At 45.1% G+C, this 22,500-nt stretch overlaps 5 protein-coding genes across 99 annotated transcripts in view; 2 read left to right on the top strand and 3 right to left on the bottom strand.

The window, feature by feature from the left end:
• The window catches only part of LOC126982115 (tubulin alpha-1 chain-like), a 32,852-nt gene extending 32,830 nt beyond the window's left edge, over nucleotides 1–22 (bottom strand). Inside the window, exon 1 of the mRNA XM_050833902.1 lies at nucleotides 1–22. This exon is cut by the window's left edge and continues 117 nt beyond it. The gene's annotated coding sequence lies outside the window, so the exon portion shown is untranslated.
• Nucleotides 1–3,996, top strand: part of LOC126982116 (angiopoietin-related protein 7-like) — a 5,964-nt gene extending 1,968 nt beyond the window's left edge. For 3 of the 30 annotated variants that reach the window (XM_050833922.1, XM_050833904.1, XM_050833924.1), the window contains exons 4-8: nucleotides 1–86; nucleotides 728–833; nucleotides 1,330–1,469; nucleotides 2,036–2,828; nucleotides 3,000–3,996. The exon at nucleotides 1–86 is cut by the window's left edge and continues 98 nt beyond it. In XM_050833922.1, coding sequence (XP_050689879.1) covers nucleotides 1–86; nucleotides 728–833; nucleotides 1,330–1,469; nucleotides 2,036–2,259 — 556 coding nt within the window. In that variant the 3' untranslated portion in view covers nucleotides 2,260–2,828; nucleotides 3,000–3,996. Of the gene's footprint in view, nucleotides 87–727; nucleotides 834–1,329; nucleotides 1,470–2,035; nucleotides 2,886–2,942 lie in introns of all 30 variants that reach the window. The other 27 variants (XM_050833931.1, XM_050833933.1, XM_050833927.1 and 24 more) reach the window with 27 other exon arrangements.
• An 864-nt stretch (nucleotides 3,997–4,860) lies between these two features.
• Nucleotides 4,861–9,424, top strand: LOC126982119 (group XIIB secretory phospholipase A2-like protein). 8 transcript variants are annotated; one of them, XM_050833936.1, is made up of 2 exons: nucleotides 4,861–5,012; nucleotides 6,255–9,424. In XM_050833936.1, the coding sequence occupies exon 2, from the start codon at nucleotides 6,323–6,325 to the stop codon at nucleotides 6,935–6,937; it is 615 nt and encodes a 204-aa protein (XP_050689893.1). In that variant the 5' UTR covers nucleotides 4,861–5,012; nucleotides 6,255–6,322; the 3' UTR covers nucleotides 6,938–9,424. The 8 variants fall into 8 exon arrangements, 7 of the variants coding, with proteins under 7 accessions (XP_050689893.1, XP_050689894.1, XP_050689898.1 ...); XM_050833937.1 differs by having other exon boundaries at nucleotides 4,877–5,021; XM_050833941.1 differs by lacking the exon at nucleotides 4,861–5,012 and adding an exon at nucleotides 5,112–5,134.
• A 1,181-nt stretch (nucleotides 9,425–10,605) lies between these two features.
• Nucleotides 10,606–14,714, bottom strand: LOC126982110 (gastrula zinc finger protein XlCGF49.1-like). Of its 50 annotated transcripts, XM_050833868.1 has the most exons (7): nucleotides 14,552–14,714; nucleotides 11,425–13,866; nucleotides 11,239–11,269; nucleotides 11,177–11,207; nucleotides 11,115–11,145; nucleotides 11,053–11,083; nucleotides 10,606–10,960 (listed from the first exon to the last, which is right to left on the bottom strand). In XM_050833868.1, exon 2 carries the CDS (start codon nucleotides 12,880–12,882, stop codon nucleotides 12,196–12,198), a length of 687 nt encoding a protein of 228 aa, XP_050689825.1. In that variant the 5' UTR covers nucleotides 12,883–13,866; nucleotides 14,552–14,714; the 3' UTR covers nucleotides 10,606–10,960; nucleotides 11,053–11,083; nucleotides 11,115–11,145; nucleotides 11,177–11,207; nucleotides 11,239–11,269; nucleotides 11,425–12,195. The 50 variants fall into 50 exon arrangements, with proteins under 50 accessions (XP_050689825.1, XP_050689819.1, XP_050689821.1 ...); XM_050833862.1 differs by having other exon boundaries at nucleotides 10,606–11,083; nucleotides 11,239–11,300; nucleotides 11,363–13,866; XM_050833864.1 differs by lacking the exon at nucleotides 11,053–11,083 and having other exon boundaries at nucleotides 10,606–11,052; nucleotides 11,239–11,300; nucleotides 11,363–13,866.
• Nucleotides 14,715–16,656: 1,942 nt separating this feature from the next.
• LOC126982108 (transmembrane 9 superfamily member 4-like) overlaps nucleotides 16,657–22,500 on the bottom strand; it is a 6,518-nt gene continuing 674 nt past the window's right edge. Inside the window, exons 2-6 of one of the 10 annotated variants that reach the window (XR_007734558.1) lie at nucleotides 21,918–22,104; nucleotides 21,198–21,457; nucleotides 17,778–20,990; nucleotides 17,499–17,579; nucleotides 16,657–17,353 (exon numbers count right to left, since the gene is read on the bottom strand). Coding sequence is in view for 1 of the 10 variants with exons in the window: in XM_050833840.1 (XP_050689797.1) it covers nucleotides 19,994–20,990; nucleotides 21,198–21,457; nucleotides 21,918–22,104 (1,444 nt within the window). In the remaining 9 variants the exon portion in view is untranslated. Of the gene's footprint in view, nucleotides 20,991–21,197; nucleotides 21,458–21,917; nucleotides 22,105–22,500 lie in introns of all 10 variants that reach the window. The other 9 variants (XR_007734559.1, XR_007734553.1, XR_007734554.1 and 6 more) reach the window with 9 other exon arrangements.

Here is a 22,500-nt window from a genome sequence, read left to right as displayed (position 1 = left end):
CAACCACTCTCAGAGGCTTGATTTCAACAGGACATGGCAGGAGTACAGAGAGGGATTTGGCGACCTGCAAGGAGAGTTTTGGTTGGGTAAGTTAGGTTAGGTTAGGTTAGGTTTGGTTAGGTAAGTTAGGTTAGGTTAGGTTGGGTTGGAGAAATATATGTTGTGTTTCAGGTGGAAGGAATGAGAGAGGGAGAGAAAGGATGTGTGTGTGTGTGTGTGTGTGTGTGTGTGTGTGTGTGTGTTAAGGGAAAAAAAGAGACAATGAATGAAAGAAAGGAAGGAAGGAAATTAGAAAAAAAATATGGAAAGAAAGATAATATGCAAAACAGAAAGAAATGAATGTGTGTGTGTGTGTGTGTGTGTGTGTGTGTGTGTGTGTGTGTGTGTGTGTGTGTGTGTGTGTGTGTGTGTGTGTGTGTGTGTGTGTGTGTGTGTTAAGGGAAAAAAAAGAGAATGAATGAAAGAAAGGAAGGAAGGAAATTAGAAAAAAAATAAGGAAAGAAAGATAATATACAAAACAGAAAGAAATGAATGTGTGTGTGTGTGTGTGTGTGTGTGTGTGTGTGTGTGTGTGTGTGTGTGTGTGTGTGTGTGTGTGAGGTATGCCAATCAATTTATAAACACCATTTCAATCATTGTTCTATAATTCATTTCTCCCTCACCTCCCTTTCCCTTCCCTCCTCCACCTCTCATCCCTCCCCCCTTTCACCTGTCCCTCTCCACACAGGTAACGAAGCCCTCCATGCCCTCACCAGCCAGGCACCTCAGCAACTGTACGTCACGCTAACCGACTGGACCGGAAAGAGTGCCACTGGAATTTGGAACCATTTCAAGTAAGTCTTTTTTTCTTCCTGGTAACACTAACTCCACTGGCATATACACTCATAAGCTCTTTACGTTATTAAGAGTAGTGGTGGTGTTAGGGATAGTTGTAGTAGTAGTAGTAGTAGTAGTAGTAGTAGTAGAAATCTCTCCATATTAGTTTCCATATTTCTCTCTTAGATATATAATTACTCATATCTTCTCTTCCATCTCTATCTTTTCTTGTCATTTTCTATCTCTCCTCTTCCATCTACATCTTTTCTCATCAATTTCCATCTATCTTTTAACCTTCCCATCCTCTCTTCTTCTATTTACACCTTCTTCCATCATTTTCCAAACCTTCCCTTCCCTTTTCACCTTCTTATCTCATCGCTTTCCCCCTCTCTTCTTCCTCTCCCTCCCTTTCCAACATTATCCCTATGATTTCCGCCTCTTCCATTCCCTTTTCTCTCTCTCCCCTCCCTTTCCCATCGTATTCTTAACTCTTCCCGTTCCCTTCCTTCCCAGAGTGGCCAATGAGGCGGCCTCGTACCAGCTCAGTGTGGGCGAGTACCAAACCTCACGCAGCACCGTCGGGGACTCCTTCGCCCGCCACCACCAGCACGCCTTCAGCACCTTCGACCACGACAACGATATCGACGCTGATGGTAAGAAGTCACGGAGAACGACACACTAAGGGCCATATTTTTAAACATTTCTGCGCCCAAGAACACGTAATTTACTAGTCTTTCGTGGGAGTTTGGGGGATTTCCAGGGGTACTTTTATGACCCTGGTGGTAGTCTGAGCCTTCTTCTGTACCGTGAACCTAAAAGAACACTCATTGGAACTCGATTAACCTCCTTTTTGGCCTTTGGAAATAGTTGGGGTGAGGGGTGGGAGCATTTGACAATACCAACCTAACGCCCGTATTGCAAGTTCTCTCTTCCAAGGCTACCTCTCTTAGACCCCTATTACAAGTTCTCCCTTCTGGATCTTAAGCTATGGGGCATATTCCTATACATTTCGGCGCCCAAGCACACAGATATGACATGCGCAGTTCATCGCTACATGTGTAAAGAGTGGGGGGTTCCCGGGCCAAGCAACAGGGCTCAAGTAAAGTCGAAAGGCTCTAGATCACCGTTTCTGACTTGGTATCAATGCTGGAAGATTTTGGAACATGTAATGAGCTTGGAATACGACTTTAACTACTCATCCTTTTTTTCCCCATCCCAGACCACTGTGCTCGGCGTCACGGGGGTGGGTGGTGGTACTTCAGGTGCTACATGTCCCACCTGACGGGCGCCGCGGTCAAACCAGGCGACGGTGGGCACAACGCCATCATTTGGAGGGGCTGGGCACAGAACACCGGCCTCAGGAGTGCCACCATGATGATCAGACCACGCCCGGCACCTCCGCTCCTCCTAGACACTGCCTCCGTCTGCTCAACCAGGCCCTAGTGGTGGTGGTTGGGATATTGTGGTAGAAGTGGTGATTGTGGTGTTATTATTATTACTATTATTACTATCCCGTGAGACAGTCTTCCTTCGTCTGTATTTCCTCCTGCCTATGTGTGACTTGACCTCTTTCAAGACGAGTGTATCGAGACGTACACCTCGATCTCCATCCGAAATTGACCTTTCTTTTGGCCACTAAACTTATCACTATATGAAAGCAACAGTTAGCGGGCTTTTTTTTTTTTTACATCATCTTTTTGTTGCCTTTGAGTTGCTCTCTGTGCTGTAAAAAAAAAATAAAAAAAAATAAAAATAAAAGGCTTGGGATTTAAGGGTGAGGTTTACTGCAAACTGGATATATAGCGACGGTTCAGGTTCCTCGTCACTTGAATTAAAGGTTTCTTGGCTTGAATGAAGGTTTTCCTGCACGTGTTGCTTGAGTACAGACAAAATGATAGGTCGATACTCTCAGATGCTTCACCCTATATATCTCTTGAGTACAGACAAAATGATAGGTCGATACTCTCAGATGCTTCACCCTATATATCTCTTGAGTACAGACAAAATGATAGGTCGATACTCTCAGATGCTTCACCCTATATACCTCTTGAGTACAGACAAAATGATAGGTCGATACTCTCAGATGCTTCACCCTATATACCTCTTGAGTACAGACAAAATGATAGGTCGATACTCTCAGATGCTTCACCCTATATATATCTTGAGTACAGACAAAATGATAGGTCGATACTCTCAGATGCTTCACCCTATATATCTCTTGAGTACAGACAAAATGATAGGTCGATACTCTCAGATGCTTCACCCTATATACCTCTTGAGTACAGACAAAATGATAGGTCGATACTCTCAGATGCTTCACCCTATATATATCTTGAGTACAGACAAAATGATAGGTCGATACTCTCAGATGCTTCACCCTATATAGCTCACCAAAAAGGCATGGTCGTACTTAGAGCTGTAAAAGTGTTCGTGGGGTATTTTTTCAGTGAGTGTGGACCTTTGGAGATACTTGAAGAAGGCAGAGTGGCGGGCGAAGCGAGACAAATCAGCTAAGGGTTCGGGGTTTTGAAAAATTGACATTTCCGGGTGCATTTTCCTGATGTCTAAACGAAAAATTGGGTACGGCCTTGGTTGGGTTCACGATTTTTTTTTTTTTTTTTTTTTAGGTTCACGGTACAAAAGGGTCAAACTACCACCGGGGTCATTAAACTACCCCTGGAAATGCGCACAACTCCCACGAAAGCCTTGTCAAATGTGTGTTTTCTTAGGTTCACGGTACAGAAGAAGGGTCAAACTACCACCAGGGTCATTAAACTACCCCTGGAAATGCGCACAACCCCCACGAAAGCCATATCAAATGTGTGTTTTCTTAGGTTCACGGTACAGAAGAAGGGTCACACTACCACCGGGGTCATTAAACTACCCCTGGAAATGCGCACAACCCCCACGAAAGCCTTGTCAAATGTGTGTTTTCTTAGGTTCACGGTACAGAAGAAGGGTCAAACTACCACCAGGGTCATAAAACTACCCCTGGAAATGCGCACAATTCCCACGAAAGCCTTGTGAAATGTGTGTTCCTTAGGTTCACGGTACAGAGGAAGGGTCAAACTACCACCGAGGTCATAAAACTACCCCTGGAAATGCGCACAACTCCTAGGAAAGCCTTGTCAAATATGTATGCTGGGCCGCCAAAAAAAAAAAATAAATAAATAAATAAATTACCCTCAGCCCTGAATTAAACCCCCACACAGTTACTTTTAAGGGATGGCAGGGTGTAGGGGTGAGGGTCGCTGATTCTTGGATATATAAAGACAGTCCGGGTTCCTTCTCACGTGAATGAAACGTCTGTACGCTCAATGATAATGTTTTTCCTTCTTTCTCGTCTCACGCGCTCGCCCCTCACGTTCAAGGTTACCGCGGGACTGGCAACACTGACGCCCATAGGAGAAGCTATTGTTTTAACGTTATATATACACTGAACACAAATAAATAGATGATAAATAAAGGAATGTATAGATAAATAGTCAACCGATGAATAGATAGCCATATAACCACTCTACGAATCACCAGAAATACTCCAAATAAATAATGAAATACATATACGAACTTTTTAGTGTTTTTCCCTTATATAACGTGGCATACTGATTTATCTTATACATGTTAAATAAATAATAAATGTATAGATAGAGTGATTGATTGATAGTTTATTGTCGCAAGTATAAATAACAAAGGAGAGTTAACCAATGAATAGATACCAATAATAGAGATTTGAAATACATACACTAACTAGTTTTTCCTTTCTTCCTCTTTGCATAACATAACACAGTGATTTTCCTTCTCCATATTATCTACCTGAGGAGGCGTAGCTCTCACCTGTACGCAAATGACAGGTGTACCAAGCAACGTAAACAAAGGGGGTTACCTGATACCAATAATTAGGAAGCATTACCCTTCACATTTTCCCCTTTACTAGCATTTAGAATCACACACGGCTTATGACTCTCTCTATATGGCTGTGTGGGGATAGGCTGAAGGTACACACACATACACATACACACACGTAGCCACAATCAAATAGGAGATAAAATAATGAAATGGCGGTGTTTGGTATAGTTCCCCCTTCACTCCGCCGCTGAAACAACCTGTGGAGGCACTGTGCAGCCCTCTACCTGGCCCTGATGGCACCCTGATAGCCCTGCACACCTGTCCGGCCCTGTACCTGTGCGGGGCGCCAGGTAATACAGGTGGGCGGGTCGTGGCTAAGGTGACGTGTCCTGAAACGGGCGGTGGGGTCAATCTTAGGACACGTATGCGATCGGCGTGATGATTCAGTAGTTATCTAAGCACACAGAGGAAGGCAAGACACACTAATTCGTTGTCAGGGCATTATTTCAGTATACAGCATCTCCAAGCATCCCGAGTTAAGTGATCTCAGGTTTCAGGATGCTGTGGTGCGTTCAAGATATCTTTTGGCGTGATATTTCAGTACTTATCTAAGCACACAGAGGAAGGCAAGACACACTCCTTCGTTGTCAGGGCATTATTTCAGTATGCAGCATCTCCAAGCATCCCGAGTTTAGTGATCTCAGGTGTCAGGATGCCGTGGTGTGTTGAAGATATCTTTTGGTGTGATGATTCAGTAGTTATCTAAGCACACAGAGGAAGGCAAGACACACTCCTTCGTTGTCAGTGCATTATTTCAGTATACAGCATCTCCAAGCATCCCGAGTTTAGTGATCTCAGGTGTCAGGATGCTGTGGTGCGTTGAAGATATCTTTTGGCGTGATGATTCAGTAGTTATCTAAGCACACAGAGGAAGGCAAGACACACTCCTTCGTTGTCTGTGCATTATTTCAGTATACAGCATCTCCAAGCATCCCGAGTTTAGTGATCTCAGGTGTCAGGATGCTGTGGTGTGTTGAAGATATCTTTTGGGGTGATGATTCAGTAGTTATCTAAGCACACAGAGGAAGGCAAGACACACTAATTCATTGTCAGGGCATTATTTCAGTATACAGCATCTCCAAGCATCTTAAATTACCGTCTTCTAGTGCTGGGATGCTGTGGTGTGTCTGTGTGGGGGGGTAGCGCAAGACACCTCTCCCTGGCCTGAGTGTTGGGTGCCTGCCACAACCACCACTTAGGGTTGCATCGCTGATCAGTGGCACAGCTACTGGGGGCAGGGTCAACCCCTCATCAAGTGTATTCTCACACAAAGTTATCCTGTTACTGTCTAAGATGTCCAGGAAGATGGAAAAAATGCTCATCATTGAAAGAGTGGGCAATAAATGTAATACTTTTTCCTAATAGACAATTATAACATAAACTTCTTCCAGGGAAATGTGTGTTATACAGTACAGAATGTTCTGTTAGATAACTCGTCCTTTTGATTTTGTATTATACTAAATTAAACTTGTGGTGTAGTAACTTAGCACCAGACAAATGTCATCAATGTTCCTTTCTCTCCTCCTTTCCAGACTGATGCTGCAGTACGACCAACACGAGGGGGGAGCCTGACGTGAACACCAACACACACACCGGCACAATGGGGAAGCTACCATGCCTGTTGTTGGTGGCGATGGCAGTGGTGGTGTTACCTGACCCAGTGCGCGGCGAGGCTTACTTCGAGACGCTGTACGAGATGATGGTGGACGCCAAGGACACACTGAAGGAGATGGCCGGACACGTCAACCACGGCCTGGAGACGGTGGCCAAGACGGTGAAGTTCGTCGAGAGCTTCATAGACTCAACGGTGGAGGAGGACTGTGTCTATCGCTGTCACAAGAATAAAGTGCCGATCGGGAATCCAAGTTACGTCCCCCAGGCTAACGGGTGTGGGTCCCTTGGGGTGTTCTTCGAGAGGGAGGACTTGCCGAGGCCGGAGATGGTGGACTGCTGTAATGACCACGATGTATGCTATGACACATGTGGTTCAGACAAGGAGGACTGCGATAGGAAGTTTAAAAGGTGTTTGTATAGCATCTGCGACGTCAACCGGAAGGATATGAACTTTGTGAACGAGAAGAAGTGCAAGGGTGGCGCCAAGATGCTGTACATGGCAACGATGGCGCTCGGATGCACGGCTTATAAGGATGCGCAGAGGGAGTCCTGTCTCTGTGTGGACGTGAAGGATATTCCTGAGGCGCGGAATGAGTTGTAGAAAAAAGTAAGAAAGTAAATGAAAAAATAACAGAGTGAGACCTACCTACCTCTGTGTGACCCCCAAATACATTACTAACAGGGTGGAATGAGTTATAAGAAGAGAGAAATAAAGGAAAACAGGAGTGTAAGACCTAGTTCCTGACGGGTAGAGTGAGTTGTGAGTAAAGTAACAAAACAGACGATAAATAGGAGACCAAGAGAGTGAAAGACGGTGAAGGGAGTGTCATTACCAAGGCAAAAAAAAAACCTACCAAGAAAAGGAAGGAAAATGAGGCTTAATAGAAGACCCAGGCAGTGAAGGACCATATCAGGGAGTGCCAAAGGAGGCTCAAACTTCCGACCTTTAACCGAACTGATCTCTGTCGTCGTTAGTGAGGCAAAAAGGTTATGTTGATGTGCAGTGAAAGCCAAGATACTCAACGTAACTGTCCTAGACGCCAGTTCATAGTTCCTAGGCGGCTTCATCAAACATAACTGGCTGCTATTCCTCTTGTTTCATGCTGTTTTGACAATACTCATGAATCACAGGAATTTCAATGGTATTCTGGTTGTGTGTATGTGTGGGTGTTTTCCCTGTATAAGTTTGGGCGAGTTGATTCTTGCTACCAAACTCACACACACACAAATATATACACATCTCACCTTTCCTATGGGGGAGTGATGCATAACATTGTATTCTCCGAGCCAGTGATGGGAGAGCAGATCAATGTCGCAAACTATGTGTTACGCTTCCAGAATGTTCTTGTCCGTTCTAGCGCAGGTTAAAAAAAGGGTTGTCTGTGTTATGCTTCTGGTAATTTCCTTGTCCGTTGCAGCAAAACAGGGGCAGTAAGTGTGTTTGTTAGGCCACCAGAATGTTCTCGTCCGGTCCAACAGAGTCCAATAGGGTGTCTTGTGTTTCAGAATGTTCTTGTCCGTTCCAACACAGGATAAAAAAAAGGAGTTTGTGTTATGCTTCTGGAATTTTCTTGTCTGTTGCAGCAAAACAGGGGCAGTAAGTGTGTTTGTTAGGCCACCAGAATGTTCTCGTCCGGTCCAACAGAGTCCAATAGGGTGTCTTGTGTTCCAGAATGTCCTTGTCCGTTCCAACACACGATCAGAAAAGGAGTGTCTGTAACGCTTCTGAAATTTTCTTGTCCAATACAGTGTAGTCGAAAGAGGAGGCCATGTGCTATGCTTGCAAAATGTTATAGTTTGTTGAAGAAAGGTGACAAAAAGTGTGTGTTGCTTGCAGAATGTCCTTGTCCGTTTCAACACAGGATCAAAAAAGGAGTTTGTGTTATGCTTCTGAAGTTTTCTTGTCCAATACAGTATAGCCAATAAAGGAGGATATGTGCTATGCTCCCAAAATGTTATTGTTTGTTGAAGAAAAGGGACAAAAAGTGTGTGTGTTGCTTGCAGAATGTCCTTGTCCGTTTCAACACAGGATCAAAAAAGGAGTTTGTGTTATGCTTCTGAAATTTTCTTGTCCAATACAGTATAGCCAATAAAGGAGGCCATGTGCTATGCTCCCAAAATGTTATTGTTTGTTGAAGAAAAGGGACAAAAAGTGTGTGTGTTGCTTGCAGAATGTTCTCGTCCAATCCAACACAGAATCAAAAAGTGTCCTGTGTTCCAGAATGTTCCTCTCTGTTAATAAAGGGTGTCATGTGTAATGCTTCTAGTTCATTGCAGTACAGGGACGAAAAGGGTATCCGTGTTGCTTGCAGAGTGTTCATATCCGTTCCAACACAGAATCCAGTAGGGCGTCATGTGTTCCAAAACGTTCCTATCAGTTCCAACTTAAGATCAATGGGATGTCATCTGTAACGCGTCCAAAATGTTCTAGTTCATTGCAGTACAGGGACGAAAAGGATATCCGTTCCAACTCAGAATCCAGTAGGGCGTCATGTGTTCCAAAACGTTCCTATCAGTTCTAACTTAAGATCAATGGGGTGTCATCTGTAACGCGTCCAAAATGTTCTAGTTCATTGCAGTACAGGGACGAAAAGGATATCCGTTCCAACTCAGAATCCAGTAGGGCGTCATGTGTTCCAAAACGTTCCTATCAGTTCTAACTTAAGATCTATGGGGTGTCCTCTGTAACGCTTCCAAAATGTTCTAGTTCACCGCAGTACAGGGACGAAAAGGATATCCGTTCCAGCTCATAATCCAGTAGGGCGTCATGTGTTCCAAAACGTTCCTATCAGTCCCAACTTAAGATCAAAAACGATGTCCTCTGTAACTCGTCCAAAATGTTCTAGTTCACCGCAGTACAGGGACGAAAAGTGTGTCTTGTGTTGCTTCCAGAATGTCCACAGAGTCAACAAGCTGTCCATGTATTTAGTTCTGCTTGACAAGGGTTGGCAATACTGTTCACTGAGCCATGTCGTACGTCCATGGTGCTGTCGAGATCATATCGGAGGAGTCTTTCAGTATTTATTTGCAGCTAACTGTTTGTGCCTTGTGGTGTCCTCGGGTGTGTAAATAAAGTGTCAGGTATATATACATGTGTCTTACTCATCATTCACTTGTTTCTGTGTTTTTATCTGGTAATTGTGAGGGTTTCTCAGTTTATTTATTTTTGCCCTTGAACTTGAGCTTGAGAGAAAATCCTGGTCAGGTGTTGTTACGCTTCCAGGTGTATATTCTTGGACACTTTGGGGCCTACACACATATTTTGTTTTTATCTGGTAATTGTGAGGCTTTCCTTTATTTAATTTTGCCCTTGAACTTGAGCTTGAGAGAAAATCCTGGTCAGGTGTTTATTCTTGGACAGCTTGGGGCCTACACACATATATAAGGCTTTGATAGAGGTTGCTGTGGGTGTTTCCATGGGTAGTTTGTCAAGGATGCTGCACCATGAATGAAACCTGATTGATCTCCTTTGTGGTCTTGAGAAATAGTGGTTGCAAGAGGCGAACACACACACACACACACACACACACACACACACACACACACACATAGTAAAAATATAAGAAAAAAAGAAAATGGGAGAAGAGAAAGTATAAAAAGGTAGAAAGAAGAAGAGAAAAAGAAAAACAAAATAAAAAAGCAAAGGAAAAGAAGAAAGTTAGAGAGAATAAGATCAAGAAGAAAATAAGAGAAAATAAAGAAAGTGTTAAAGAAGACAATCACACACACACACACACACACACACACACACACACACACACACACACACACACACATAGTAAAAATATAAGAAAAAAAATGGGAAGAAAAAAAAGAATAGAAAAAGAAAATACAAAGAAAATCAAAGAAAAAAGAAGAAATTAAAGGAGAATAAGAAGAAAATAAGAGAAAATAAAGAAAGGGTTAAAGAAGACAATCACACACACACACACACACACACACACACAGTAAAAATATAAGAAAAAATTTGGAAGAGAAAAAAAATAGAAAAAGAAAATAAAGAAAAAAGTAAAGAAAAAAGAAGAAAATTAAAGGAGAATAAGAAGAAAATAAGAGAAAATAAAGAAAGGGTTGAAGAACACACACACACACACACACACACACAGTAAAAATATAAGAAAAAATTTGGGAGAAAAAAAAAAAAAATAGAAAAAAAAACAAAGAAAAACGTAAAGAAAAAGAAGAAAATTAAAGGAGGATAAGAAGAAAATAAAGACAGGGTTGAAGAACACACACACACACACACACACACACACAGATAGACACAGGCAGAAGTTTTGCTTTATTTATGAGGTTTTACAGGGTTTCTCAAAAAATATAACATTACTCATCCAGACTCGTAACTCCATATAAAAATCAAGGTGTTAATGATGATGGGACGCAAACACAATGGATCCTGCTGTGCGGTGCGACCACTCGACACAACAACTACACTGTTTGGGATAGCTTGGCGAATTAGCCCCGCCCACCTCAGCCCTTCACCCACCAATGAGATTTAACCTTTCCCAGCATCCACCAGTGAGATTTAAACCTTTCCCAGCATCCACCAGTGAGATTTAAACCTTTCCCAGCAGCCAGTAGTGAGATTTGAACCTTTCCCAGCATCTACCAGTGAGATTTAAACCTTTCCCAGCAGCCAGCAGTGAGCTTTAACCTTCCACAGTAGCCAGCAGTGAGACTTGAAGCTTTCCCAGCATCCACCAGTGAGATTTAAACCTTTCCCAGCAGCCACCAGTGAGATTTGAACCTTTCCCAGCATCCACCAGTGAGATTTAAACCTTTCCCAGCAGCCAGCAGTGAGATTTAAACCTTTCCCAGCATCCACCAGTGAGATTTAAACCTTTCCCAGCAGCCAGCAGTGAGATTTGAACCTTTCCCAGCATCCACCAGTGAGATTTAAACCTTTCCCAGCAGCCAGCAGTGAGATTTGAACCTTTCCCAGCATCCACCAGTGAGATTTAAACCTTTCCCAGCAGCCACCAGTGAGATTTGAATGTTTCCCACCAGCCACCAGTGAGATTTAAACCTTTCCCAGCAGCCACCAGTGAGATTTGAATGTTTCCCAGCAGCCAGCAGTGAGATTTAAACCTTTCCCAGCAGCCACCAATGAGATTTAACCTTCAACAGGAGCCACCAATCACAACCAGCCAAGTCAAGAAATGGGAGTGTCTTGTAGGTGGTTTGACTAATGACCTACAGGTAATTTTTCTTTTTATAAGTTCAAATCATGCGTTTTTAGGAGAAAATGTAAAAATCCTAAACAATTCTTAGATTTCATATTGGGCTAACAATGTGAACCACACCTCTTGTCTTGCTATCTAATTTTATGTAAAAGTAAATAAACAGAAGTAAATCACCGAAAATTCTTAATGTGACTTCTTTACGAATGCAATCTTTCTGTCAAGTGAGCTGCTGCAGGAACACTTACTGGAGCAGGGGGGGAGGGGGAGGGGGAGGGGCTTATCCGCCAAGGTAGTGATGACAGAGTAACCACTGGGACGCTCCGCTACACTAACAACCAAGGGAGGGCCGCCAAGAGCCTGCCATCGCTGCTCAACACTTCACAGGCTTCAGGCAGCGGCAGGGAAGTGTTGCTATTACACATATTCCAGGTACATCATGAGTGTTCTTGCTGTGTTGCCACGAACAAACACAAGACAGTGTTACCAACGTCCATGGAAAATAAATATAGGTACGGTAACATTGGCGCTCCTTGATTTGGTTTACTCTGCTGCCGGTTCGTGACGACGACGAAACAGTTACGTTTACGACGGCTGGAGAAGCAAGACTGAGGCCGGACCAGGGTAGTCTGATGTTATGGGTCCTTTAGTCTGCCTCAAACTCACACACACGCACACACTAATCGCTGGTGTGGACCAGCATGTGTGTGTTTAGGCTGCTCTTCCTGGTGAACGAGGTGCGGCAGGTCTCGCACTCAAACTTCTTCTCCCCGTTGTGCATCAGCATGTGAGTGTTGAGGCTGCTGCGCCGCGTGAAGCGCTTGCCACACTTGTCGCACTCGTACTTCTTCTCGCCGCGGTGTGCCAGCCGGTGGATGTTGAGGGAGCTCTTGCGGGTGAAAAGTGCGCCACACTCCTCGCACTCAAATTTCTTCTCGCCAGTGTGGGTGTAGCGGTGCGTCTTGAGGGAGCTCTTGCGGGTGAAGCGGCTGCCACACTCCTCGCACTCGAACCGCTTCTCGCCGCTGTGGACCAGGCGATGCGTCTTGAGGGAGCTCTTGCGCGGGAACAGCTTGGCGCAGATCTCGCAGGCGAAGCGTTTCTCGGCGACGCTGGGCACGGTGGCGGTGAGGCAGGTGAAGGTCTTGTCGGGCAGGATGCTGGTGACGGCCGTGACGCCCTCCTCCGTGTGCACCAGCATGTGGGTGTTGAGGTGCGCCTGCTGGGACAGGAGGGCGCAGCACTCCTCGCAGGCAAACTTCTCCTCCCCGCCATGGACGATCATGTGGGTGATGTTGCTCTTGTAGGCAAACTGTTTGCCGCACTCCTCACAGCGGAACATGACCTCGGAGTGTGGGATGAACATAGGGACCTCCAGCGCTGGCCTCCGGGTGGGGCACAGACAACACAGTGACACCCCCCCACACGACAGGACATAGCACGGCCGGATGGGCTCAGCGCTGCCCCCGGCCTCTGTACACTGCCTCCTGACACCTAGTGGATGGGGGTGTCGCTCATCTTAGTCTTGGCAAGGAGGCTTTGATGACACACACACACACAGGACATGACATACCTAGCAACCTGATCTCTGTCCTTCCCTTGTGCCACTGTTAACCACTCACATCACAGTCTTAGGTAAATTTCAACAGGCGCAGAGTTTATGACCTACAAGATTTGGCACATTACTACACAATGCTACACCCTCCAACACTACCCCAATCACCGCTATAACCGTCTCCTTAACTACTAACGGATGGGAGTGTTGCTAACCTTAAGCCTGGTGACAGGAGGACTGGAGCACAGTGTCACAGCTCCTCGTCTTGTCCTGTTCCCCTCTTAACCTCTAATGGATGTGTGTGGCTTAGCTTAGTGAGGTTAGGTTAGGTTTGCGGATCTTCGTTTCTTGTTCTGTTGCTTCCTTAACCCCCAATGTTGATAAGCTTTGTCCTGGTGAGGTTAGATTAGGTTCACTGGTTGTTATCTCTCATCCCATCCCTTCCTTAACCCCTAATGGATGTGTTGCTAGTGTTGGTAAGCTTTGTCCAGGTGAGGTGAGGTGTGTGCAGGTATTAACAGCCACCTCTCCCTCACTCACCACTCTGGCAGTCACTTGAACGGTCCTCTTGGCCACAAATGACTGCGAGTGCTGTTCATGATAGTCACATAACACAGGTGTTACAGTCACGCCAGGTCCAGCGGCTCACCACAACACACACCATCACAGGGCCGGCCACACATCACCATTATTGGATTTCCTTCTTCACTTCACTCACAGCACCTGAGGTCTGCATGATGAAGGTGCTTCAAGCCACTGATGCAGGTGCTGGTGCTGGTTTTGTGGCTCTTGTGGCTGCAAAGAAATAATTATGATATGAATAAAACAATAAGTTTAGTGATTCTTTTGGCTGCAAAGAAATAGTAAAGGATTTAACACAATAATAAATATTTGGAGATTCCTGTGGCTGGAGAAATAACAAAAGGGCTTAATAAATGAGCAAAAATGGCAAGTTTTGCTGCAGCAGAAATAATAAGAAAATCCTTAAATATTAATGCAAATAGCATCTTGTAGCAGCAATGGGATAATAAATTCAGAAATCAATTAAATCATGTTTTCAACATTCTGGTCATAGTTATTTTTGTAGTTACTGCTGGCACTGTGATGACCCTGATGCTGCCAGTTTGTTGAACAATCTTGGGAACAAGTTCCTCTCACTGGTGCAGCCTTTGTGGCGGCCAGCCTCACGCAGAAGGCCTCCAAAACTCACTAGTTAGCCCCTGAGAGCCCGACCAGGTAAAACACAGGTACGAACCTCCTGTCAAACCCTCACAGGTCAAATACCTCCACTGTGAACACCCCGGCCTACCCTGGTGCCAGCAACAAGGCCGTGACTGCCGCGGGCCACTGGGCGCCACACAGGGCCTGGCACTCACAAGAAAGGCCGTGAAGAAGGTGTTTAGGCGCACGGCGGGGACGAGATAAAGAGGCGCCTATCACCGCTCACTTCCTCACCCCCCCCCCCCCCCCCGGCCCTCACCTGTCCCAGCCCCCTCAGCGGCAGGTGTTCGGGGTGGGCGTGATGCAGCGGGTAACTCGGCACAGGTGACACCGCGAAGGCCCAGGCACAGGGTTGTTTTGGTCCTGCAGTGATGCCAACACGCGCGAGACACCTTAGACTGACTCACTAACTTGCTCTCTCTACTTCCTTACTTCAATACAGCTTGCTTGCTTACTTCCTTTACTTACCTCTAAATACAGCTTACTTATTTACTTACTTCTATATGCAGCTTACTTACTTCTAAATACAGCTTACTTACTTAATCACTTCTAAATACAGCTTACTTACTTAATTACTTCTAAATACAGCTTACTTCCTTTACTTCTCTAAATACACCTTACTTATTTACTTACTTCTATATACAGCTTACTTACTTACTTCTAAATACAGCTTACTTACTTACTTCTAAATACAGCTTACTTATTTACCTACTTCTAAACAGCTAATTTAAAGCTTTCAATTAATCAATCAGCTTTAATTCTTACTTCTAAATAAAGCTTTCTTATTAACTAACCCTTCTTACTTTTCTTCTTTTGCCTCTTGATCCTCTCTTCTGCTTATTCACACACTGATTTTCAATGCCATTACAACATGTCTTTCCTCATCCTACGTAATATACTATCTCACTATTATTTTCATCATTTATTTCTTCTCTTTCCTGTCTTCTACCTTGACAAATTCTTTACTTTCTTTTCCTCTCTGTCTGTCCTTCCTGCTATCATTTCTCTGCTTCCACGATGTATTTTTTCTAACTTTTGTATGATGTGTTTTTTTATAATATCTTGTCTGTGGGATGGGATGGCATGACCTCTCATCTCCCTTGTTGTAATTCTCTGCAATAATAAACTTCAATCATCAATCATCAATCTCTTGTCAATTAATATCTTCTCTTCTGCTGACCTCTCATCTCCCTTGTTGTAGTTCTTTGCAACAATAAACTTCAATCATCATCTCTGTCAATTAATTTTTTCTCTTCTGCTGACCTAATCTCATCTCCCTTGTTGTAATTCTCTGCAGTAATAAACTTCAATCATCAATCATCATCTATGTCAATTAATTTCTTCTCTTCTGTTTGTTCTGTGTGTGCCCTGACTTTTAATACTTCTGTTGTGAGTTCTGTAATTTCTATTCTGAGGCCTGTATGTTTATTTTTCTGTTCTGATTTCTGTTCTGCCTTCTATCATTTCCCTGCTGCCACACTGTCTCTCTCTCTGGTTGTCAATCTGCTGCAAGTTCTCCATCAGTATATCCATTTCTTGTTCTACATCAGCTTAATCAATGACAATATATAGTTCTCTGTGTTTTCTTTCTTTTCTTGTTCTTCATCAGCTTAATCAATGGCAATATATTTCTGTTTTGTCTGTTCTTGTTCATCAGCTTAATCAATGGCAATATATAGTTATCTGTTTTCTTTCTTTTCTTGTTCTTCATCAGCTTAATCAATGTCAATATATAGTTCTCTGTGTTTCCTGTCTGCCCTGACCTCTCATTTCTAAGCTGCCACTCTGTCATTGGCTGTCTGTGTTGAAAGTCAATATTCTGCTTAATATCACAAATAAAATGATAGTTGAGTGGCCAAAAGAGAGGTCAATTCTGGGTGGATAGGTCAATTCTGGGTGGAGTGGTCAAATCTGGGGGAGGTCAATTCTGGGTGGAGGTCAATTTTGGGTGAGAGGTAATTCTGGGGAGGTCAATTCTGGGTGGAGAGGTCAAATCTGGGTGAGGTCAATTCTGGGTGAAGAGGTCAAATCTGGGTGAGGTCAAATCTGGGTGAGGAGGTCAATTCTGGGTGAGAGAGGTCAAATCTGGGTGAGGTCAATTCTGGGTGAAGAGGTCAATTCTGGGTGAAGAGGTCAAATCTGGGTGAGGTCAATTCTGGGTGAAGAGGTCAAATCTGGGTGAGGTCAATTCTGGGTGAGGTCAATTCTGGGTGAAGAGGTCAAATCTGGGTGAAGAGGTCAATTCTGGGTGAGAGAGGTCAGTTTTGGGTGTTATCTGTTGTCCACCAGTACTGTAAATCCACTTCTTGTTCTTCCTCATCTTATTAATGTCTTAACAATGCTGGGAAACATGAATAAAGGCCAGTCAATATTCAGTTTAATATCACAAAGTGCAATAAAAACAAATCAACATAATTCAATTTCCAACACCAAGTATTTCATTATATGTAAAACTTGACGAACTTATTGCCCTTCTTCGCCAGTTCCTTTTTTGGGGGTAACCTAAATAAATAACAACACATAAAAACACAAGAAAATTACACTACTGTTAAACCTTCATACTGTCCATGGTGGATGAGCTAAATCAACACAAAGGTTAAACAATGTACAAGCATGACCTGGGCGGCTACTTTACAAACTCATAACGCCTGCAAAAATACTCCCTTATATCACAAGAAGGGTGTGATGTGATGCTCCTAGTAAAGATGAAAAGAGAAAGTGTAAATAATGAATAAGGTCTGTCTGTCTCACTCTTGTTCCCCTCGCCACTATATACAGCGGACCTAAACACATGTAAAGTTCCTCACCCAAACACTCTTGTCTGTCCGCACACTTGGATATCGTATGCTAACTGACCTTCTCATAGGCTGTACCTCCATCCTTTCTAATCCTCTCAGACCTCAGTAAATACAGCGAACCTAAACACATATAACCCTCACCCAAACACACGTCTGTCCGCACACTTGGAAATCATATGCTAATTGGATTTTCTAATAGGTTGTTCCTCCATTCCTTCTCACCTCATAGCCTTTAATTCCCGTTGTCAATGTATACAGCGAACCTAAACACATATAACCCTCACCCAAACACACGTCTGTCCGCACACTTGGAAGTCATATGCTAATTGGATTATCTCATGGCTGTTTCTTCATCCCTTCTCACCTTCTCATAACTTTTGAGTCCCCTTGCCAATGTATACAGCAAACCTAAATACCTATCATCCTAACCTTCCCTTCCTGAGACATATCAAATCACTTTATAATCTTGCCCTGACACCCTAACCTAACCTTCCTGACTCAACTGAAGAGCTAAAACAAGCTATCATCTCTCAGGCCAAAATTGTCAGCCCAGCACTTAGTAATCTTGCGCTGACACCCGAACCTAACCTTCCTGACTCAACTGAAGAGCTAAAACAAGCTATCATCTCTCAGGCCAAAATTGTCAGCCCAGCACTTAGTAATCTTGCGCTGACACCCGAACCTAACCTTCCTGACTCAACTGAAGCACTAAAACAAGCTATCATCTCTCAGGCCAAAATTGTCAGCCCAGCACTTAGTAATCTTGCGCTGACACCCGAACCTAACCTTCCTGACATATCAAACTGTCAGCTGAAGAACTAAAACAAGCTATCATTTCTCAGGCCAAAATTGTCAGCCCAGCACTTAGTAGACTTGCCCTGATACATTAACCTAACCTTGCACTTCCATTCCATCCCTGACACAACCCATTCCACCGACACACACTCGCCCTAACTCAGTCATCCAACCAGCGAGTGAGGACAACACATTCCGGGTGAGCATAACACAACGATGTTTCCTGAAGCCTGTCGCCCTTCCTTCCTTCCTCAAGCAATACAGTGTTCTAAAAGGCAGCGACAAGAAGATCAAGTAGAAGACGACTCAACGTAACACCCTCGCCCCAGTGCATCGCCGAGGTTGTTTCTCCGCGGCGTGCGAACTCAAATCAGTGACGTGCGGGAAAACAAAGATTGAAGGGTAACGTAATGATGGAATGTCGGCGCACACCCACACACACACACACGCACACCCTCGTTTCAATCTGGTCTGTCGGTGAACCCAAAAAACGACACAGTAAAACGACCCCAAGCTAGATGACGCTTTTTTTTGTCGCGAATCAAAACGAAAAGTAAAATAAAAGAAAATAAATACATAAAACAAGGTGAGGAGACGATAAATTAGCGTTAAATATACACAACAACAGTAAGAAGTAACCCTAGAATGAATAAACAAACTGGTCTATGATGTATTGGTATTGCCTAACGCAGCTACACAAAGATAGGGAGAGATTGAGCTAAAACAAGAGGAAGGAACCTGGACCAGACATAACACAACTGTGGACATTCTTAAGGGGGATCTTCGCTGACCTGAACGTATAAAAAAATTGAACCGAGAAAGTGTAGAATTATAAAAAGGAAAGGTTCGGTGATTTTACGTTCTTGGGGGCAATTTCCCAATTAGTATGTGTAAGTAAAATTGAACTTAGAAAATGGAGAATTGTAAAAAGGAAAGGTTCCGTGATTTTACGTTCTTGGGGGCAACTTCCCAATTAGTAGGTGTAACTAAAATTGAACTTAGAAAATGGAGAATTGTAAAAAGGAAAGGTTCGGTGATCCTACGTTCTTGGGGGCAACTTCACTCAGCAACTTCCAAATTAGTATTCATAAAACAATTGAACCAAGAAAATGGAGGATTATAATAAGGAAAGGTTAGGTAAGTTTACATTCTTGGGGGCAACTTCACTCAGCAACCTCCCAATTAGTATTTATAAATTATTTTGAACTGAGAAAATGGAGAATTGTAAAAGGGAAAGGTTCTGTGATTTTACATTCTTGGGGGCAACTTCACTCAACGACCTCCCAATTAGTATTCATAAAACAATTTAACCAAGAAAATGGAGACTTATAATAAGGAAAGGTTTGGTAATTTAATCTTCCAACAAAAATCTAGATAATGGAGCAGAATGATATAAAAAGAGAGGGATGATAATGTAACTCTTCCGACAAGACTCAAGAAAATGGAGCAGAATAATATAAAAGAAATGTTTGGTAACTTAACTCTTGCCATGAATCTAGAAAATGGAGCAGGAATATATAAAAGAAGGTTTGGTGATTTATCTCTTCCGGCAATGTTGCAGGGATGTACCGCAGGCCAGACCTCCAAGAACATGGTTAACACCTTACTCACTTGTCCACGGTACCAAGTCATCTAATTATTGTCCTCAGTGATTGGTGATAGAAAATGTTTGGAAAGTCTTCAAGGGAGAGAGGATGAAGTAAGAGTGTAGCGTGTACAAGACTCTTTCAAACTATGACTTATGCCTTATTAATATGTTTAGCCGCGGGTGCAAGCAGCAGGGCGGCGCACCGCGTGGGTCTGGAAACAACGGCGGCGGAGGAGTGGCACCTTCCTCGGGCCGGGCGTGGCGGCGGCTCACTGGGGAGAAGCAAAGGCGCACACACACACACACACACACAGACATACACACACACACACACACAAACATTTCATCCTGCAGGACTTTGTACAAACCTGGCAGCCGAGCCTTTGTCCATGGCCGCGTGCCCGGCCGCCTGCCGTGAGGATGGTCTGCTAGTGTGCCTGAATAATGCATTACCTCTCGCCGCACAGCGCCCGGCACACCGCCGAGGGCACGGGGCGGGGCGCAGGCCGGCCGGGGCGCCTCAGTCTATCTTGACGGCGCCGTAGATGTTCCTGATGAAGATGTAGGCGGCGAAGAAGCCGATGGTGCCAGTGAGCAGCCAGAAGGTGACCACCATGATGGTGGTGTAGCCAAAGTAGAGCAGCAGTGGCACGAACTCCGTCATCTCCAGCTTGGTGGAGAGGTAGAAGAGGGAGTAGCCCGCCACGTAGACGGCGGAGCCGCCGGAGGTGATGAGGCTGCGCCACCACCAGTGGTAGTCCTCGCCGCACAGCTGGAAGTACACCATGACCACGGAGATCTGGCCGCAGGACACCACCAGGATCACGAACACCAGGAAGAGGAAGCCAAACAGGTAGTAGAACTGGTTCTCCCAGATGGCGGAGAGGATGAAGAAGAGCTCGATGAACATGGCGCCGAAGGGCAGCACGCCGGCCATCAGCAGGCACAGCGTGGGGTGCATGTACCACACCTGCTCCGGCACCTGGCGGGGGATCTGGTTGGTGCGCACTGGGTGCTCATACGGCTGCTTGCGGAACCCAAAGTAGTAGCCGATGAAGGTGAGCGGCACACACACACACACCCAGAGGGAGATGAGCGCCATCATGGTGCTGAAGGGCACGGCGCCGCTGGACTGCTTGCCCCAGATGAAGAAGTTGAGGAAGAAGCCCGTGCCAAACACAAAGGCCGGGAACAGCGTGGCTGTCCAGAAGGCCGCGGACTTCCACTGCTGGCCACGCAGCGTGCGGTAGAGGCGGCCGGCCATGTAGCCGGCGATGAGGCCCATGAAGACATAGAGCAGGATGCCGGCCGTCATGAGGGCGCCGCGCGAGGCCGGGGACAGCATGCCAAACATGGCCAGCACGATGGTGATCAGCGCCATGCAGAAGATCTGCACGCCGGAGCCCACCAGCGCCGTGAACAGCTTGGGGTAGCGCGGCGGGCGGAACACATCGCCGTGCACCAGCTTCCACCCGGACTCCTCAAGCGTCTCCTCCAGGCTCTCGTCAGCGTTGTACCTGCAGGGGGGGGAGAGCTGTGAGCCACCTGGGGGGCTGCACTGTGACCTGACCTGACCTGGGCTCTACACATAATACACACAGGGACTATCTACATACTCAGCTGCACCACACATGAACAAAACACAGATTCACACACAAACAATAAATAAATAACAAAGAACAAATCCTGCCCCCCTCCCTTCCCTCCCTGCCCCCTCTCCTCACCTGGCAATGTCGCGGCGCAGCGTGCGTATCATGATCATGGTGAGTATGCCAGAGAGGAAGAACACCACCACCAGGGAGTTGACGATGGAAAACCAGTGGATCTGCACGTCCGTCATCTGGAGGTAGATGTCCCAGCGCGAGGCCCACCGCACCTCAGATGGCCGCCACTCCACCGAGTACGAGAACAGCAGCTCCGTGCCCGTCTCCTTCACCTCCTGCGGGCTGTGCTTCTCAGGGAATGAGCAGTTGTTGGCCGTACCCTGAGGCATGGGAGAGACAGGGGGTTGGCTGACTGGGAGCAGGAAAAAAAGGCTGTCTGACAGTAGGAGGATTAGAAAGGGTTGGGTGACTGTGGAAAGGTATAAAATAAATAATAATAATGTTTGGGTGACTGGTACAGGGCTGAAAATAATAATACAGTACTGGGTGACTGTAAAGTAAAAAAATAGTTTGAGTGTTTGGGAGATGAATAAAATAAATAAAGTTTGGGTGACTGTGGGAGAGGGAAAAAAAGAAAAGGAAAAATAAAACAAGTGAAATCAATAAAAATGAGAATAAAGAGAAAAAGGAAAATTAAAAAGAGAAGAAAACAAAAAAAATGAAATACAGAAAAAAATGAGAAAAGAAAAAAAACTAGGAAAAAAAGAGAAAAAAACTGGAAAATAAAACAAAAAATGAGAAAAATTATGAAAAACCCAAACCCAAAACCCAATCCCTCACCTTGAGTTGGTTGAGGTCAATGCTTGCCGTCTCCACCTCAAACCTGACGACCCTAAAGTTTATGTCATCGTCCGTGTGGTAGGACAGGATGAGACGCAGGTGGTTGTTGATGAAGGCGCGGTTGTTCTGCAGGTAGCCAAGCTTGTACCCACGCTGGTACACACTCTCACCCCCCTCACCTGGGTACCTGTCAAGGGGATGAAGGGGACACTGAAATGGGTTGCTTTAAAAGGGGTGAAGACAGGGGATACAGTTAACACCTTGACAGGGCATGGACAGGGGCAGGGTATTGACAGGAGCAGGGTATTGACAGGGGCAGGGTTTTGACAGGGGGAAGGTATTGATAGGGGCAAGGCATTAATAAGGGGACAGGATGTGACAGGGGAGCAGGACATTGACAGGGACGGGGTGTGACAAGGGGCCAGAACACTGACAAGGGTAGGGCATTGACAGGGGCAGGGCATTAACAAGGGGACAGGATGTGACAGGGGGGCAGGGCATTGACAGGGATGGGGTGTGACAAGGGAGCAGATCACTGATGGGGGAAGGGCATTAACAAGGGGACAGGATGTGACAGGGGAGC

This window comes from Eriocheir sinensis, chromosome 50 (genome assembly GCF_024679095.1).
Source record: "Eriocheir sinensis breed Jianghai 21 chromosome 50, ASM2467909v1, whole genome shotgun sequence".
NCBI classification, from domain to species: domain Eukaryota; kingdom Metazoa; phylum Arthropoda; class Malacostraca; order Decapoda; family Varunidae; genus Eriocheir; species Eriocheir sinensis.
The sequence above is the reverse complement of the archived record's forward strand: the minus strand, read 5'-3'. Positions and strand labels throughout refer to the sequence as shown.

Coding starts and splice junctions, on each gene's coding strand:
- LOC126982119 (XM_050833936.1), top strand. CDS start 6,323: ATGGGGAAGCTACCATGCCTGTTGTTGGTGGCGATGGCAGTGGTGGTG.
- LOC126982110 (XM_050833853.1), bottom strand. CDS start 12,882: ATGTTCATCCCACACTCCGAGGTCATGTTCCGCTGTGAGGAGTGCGGC.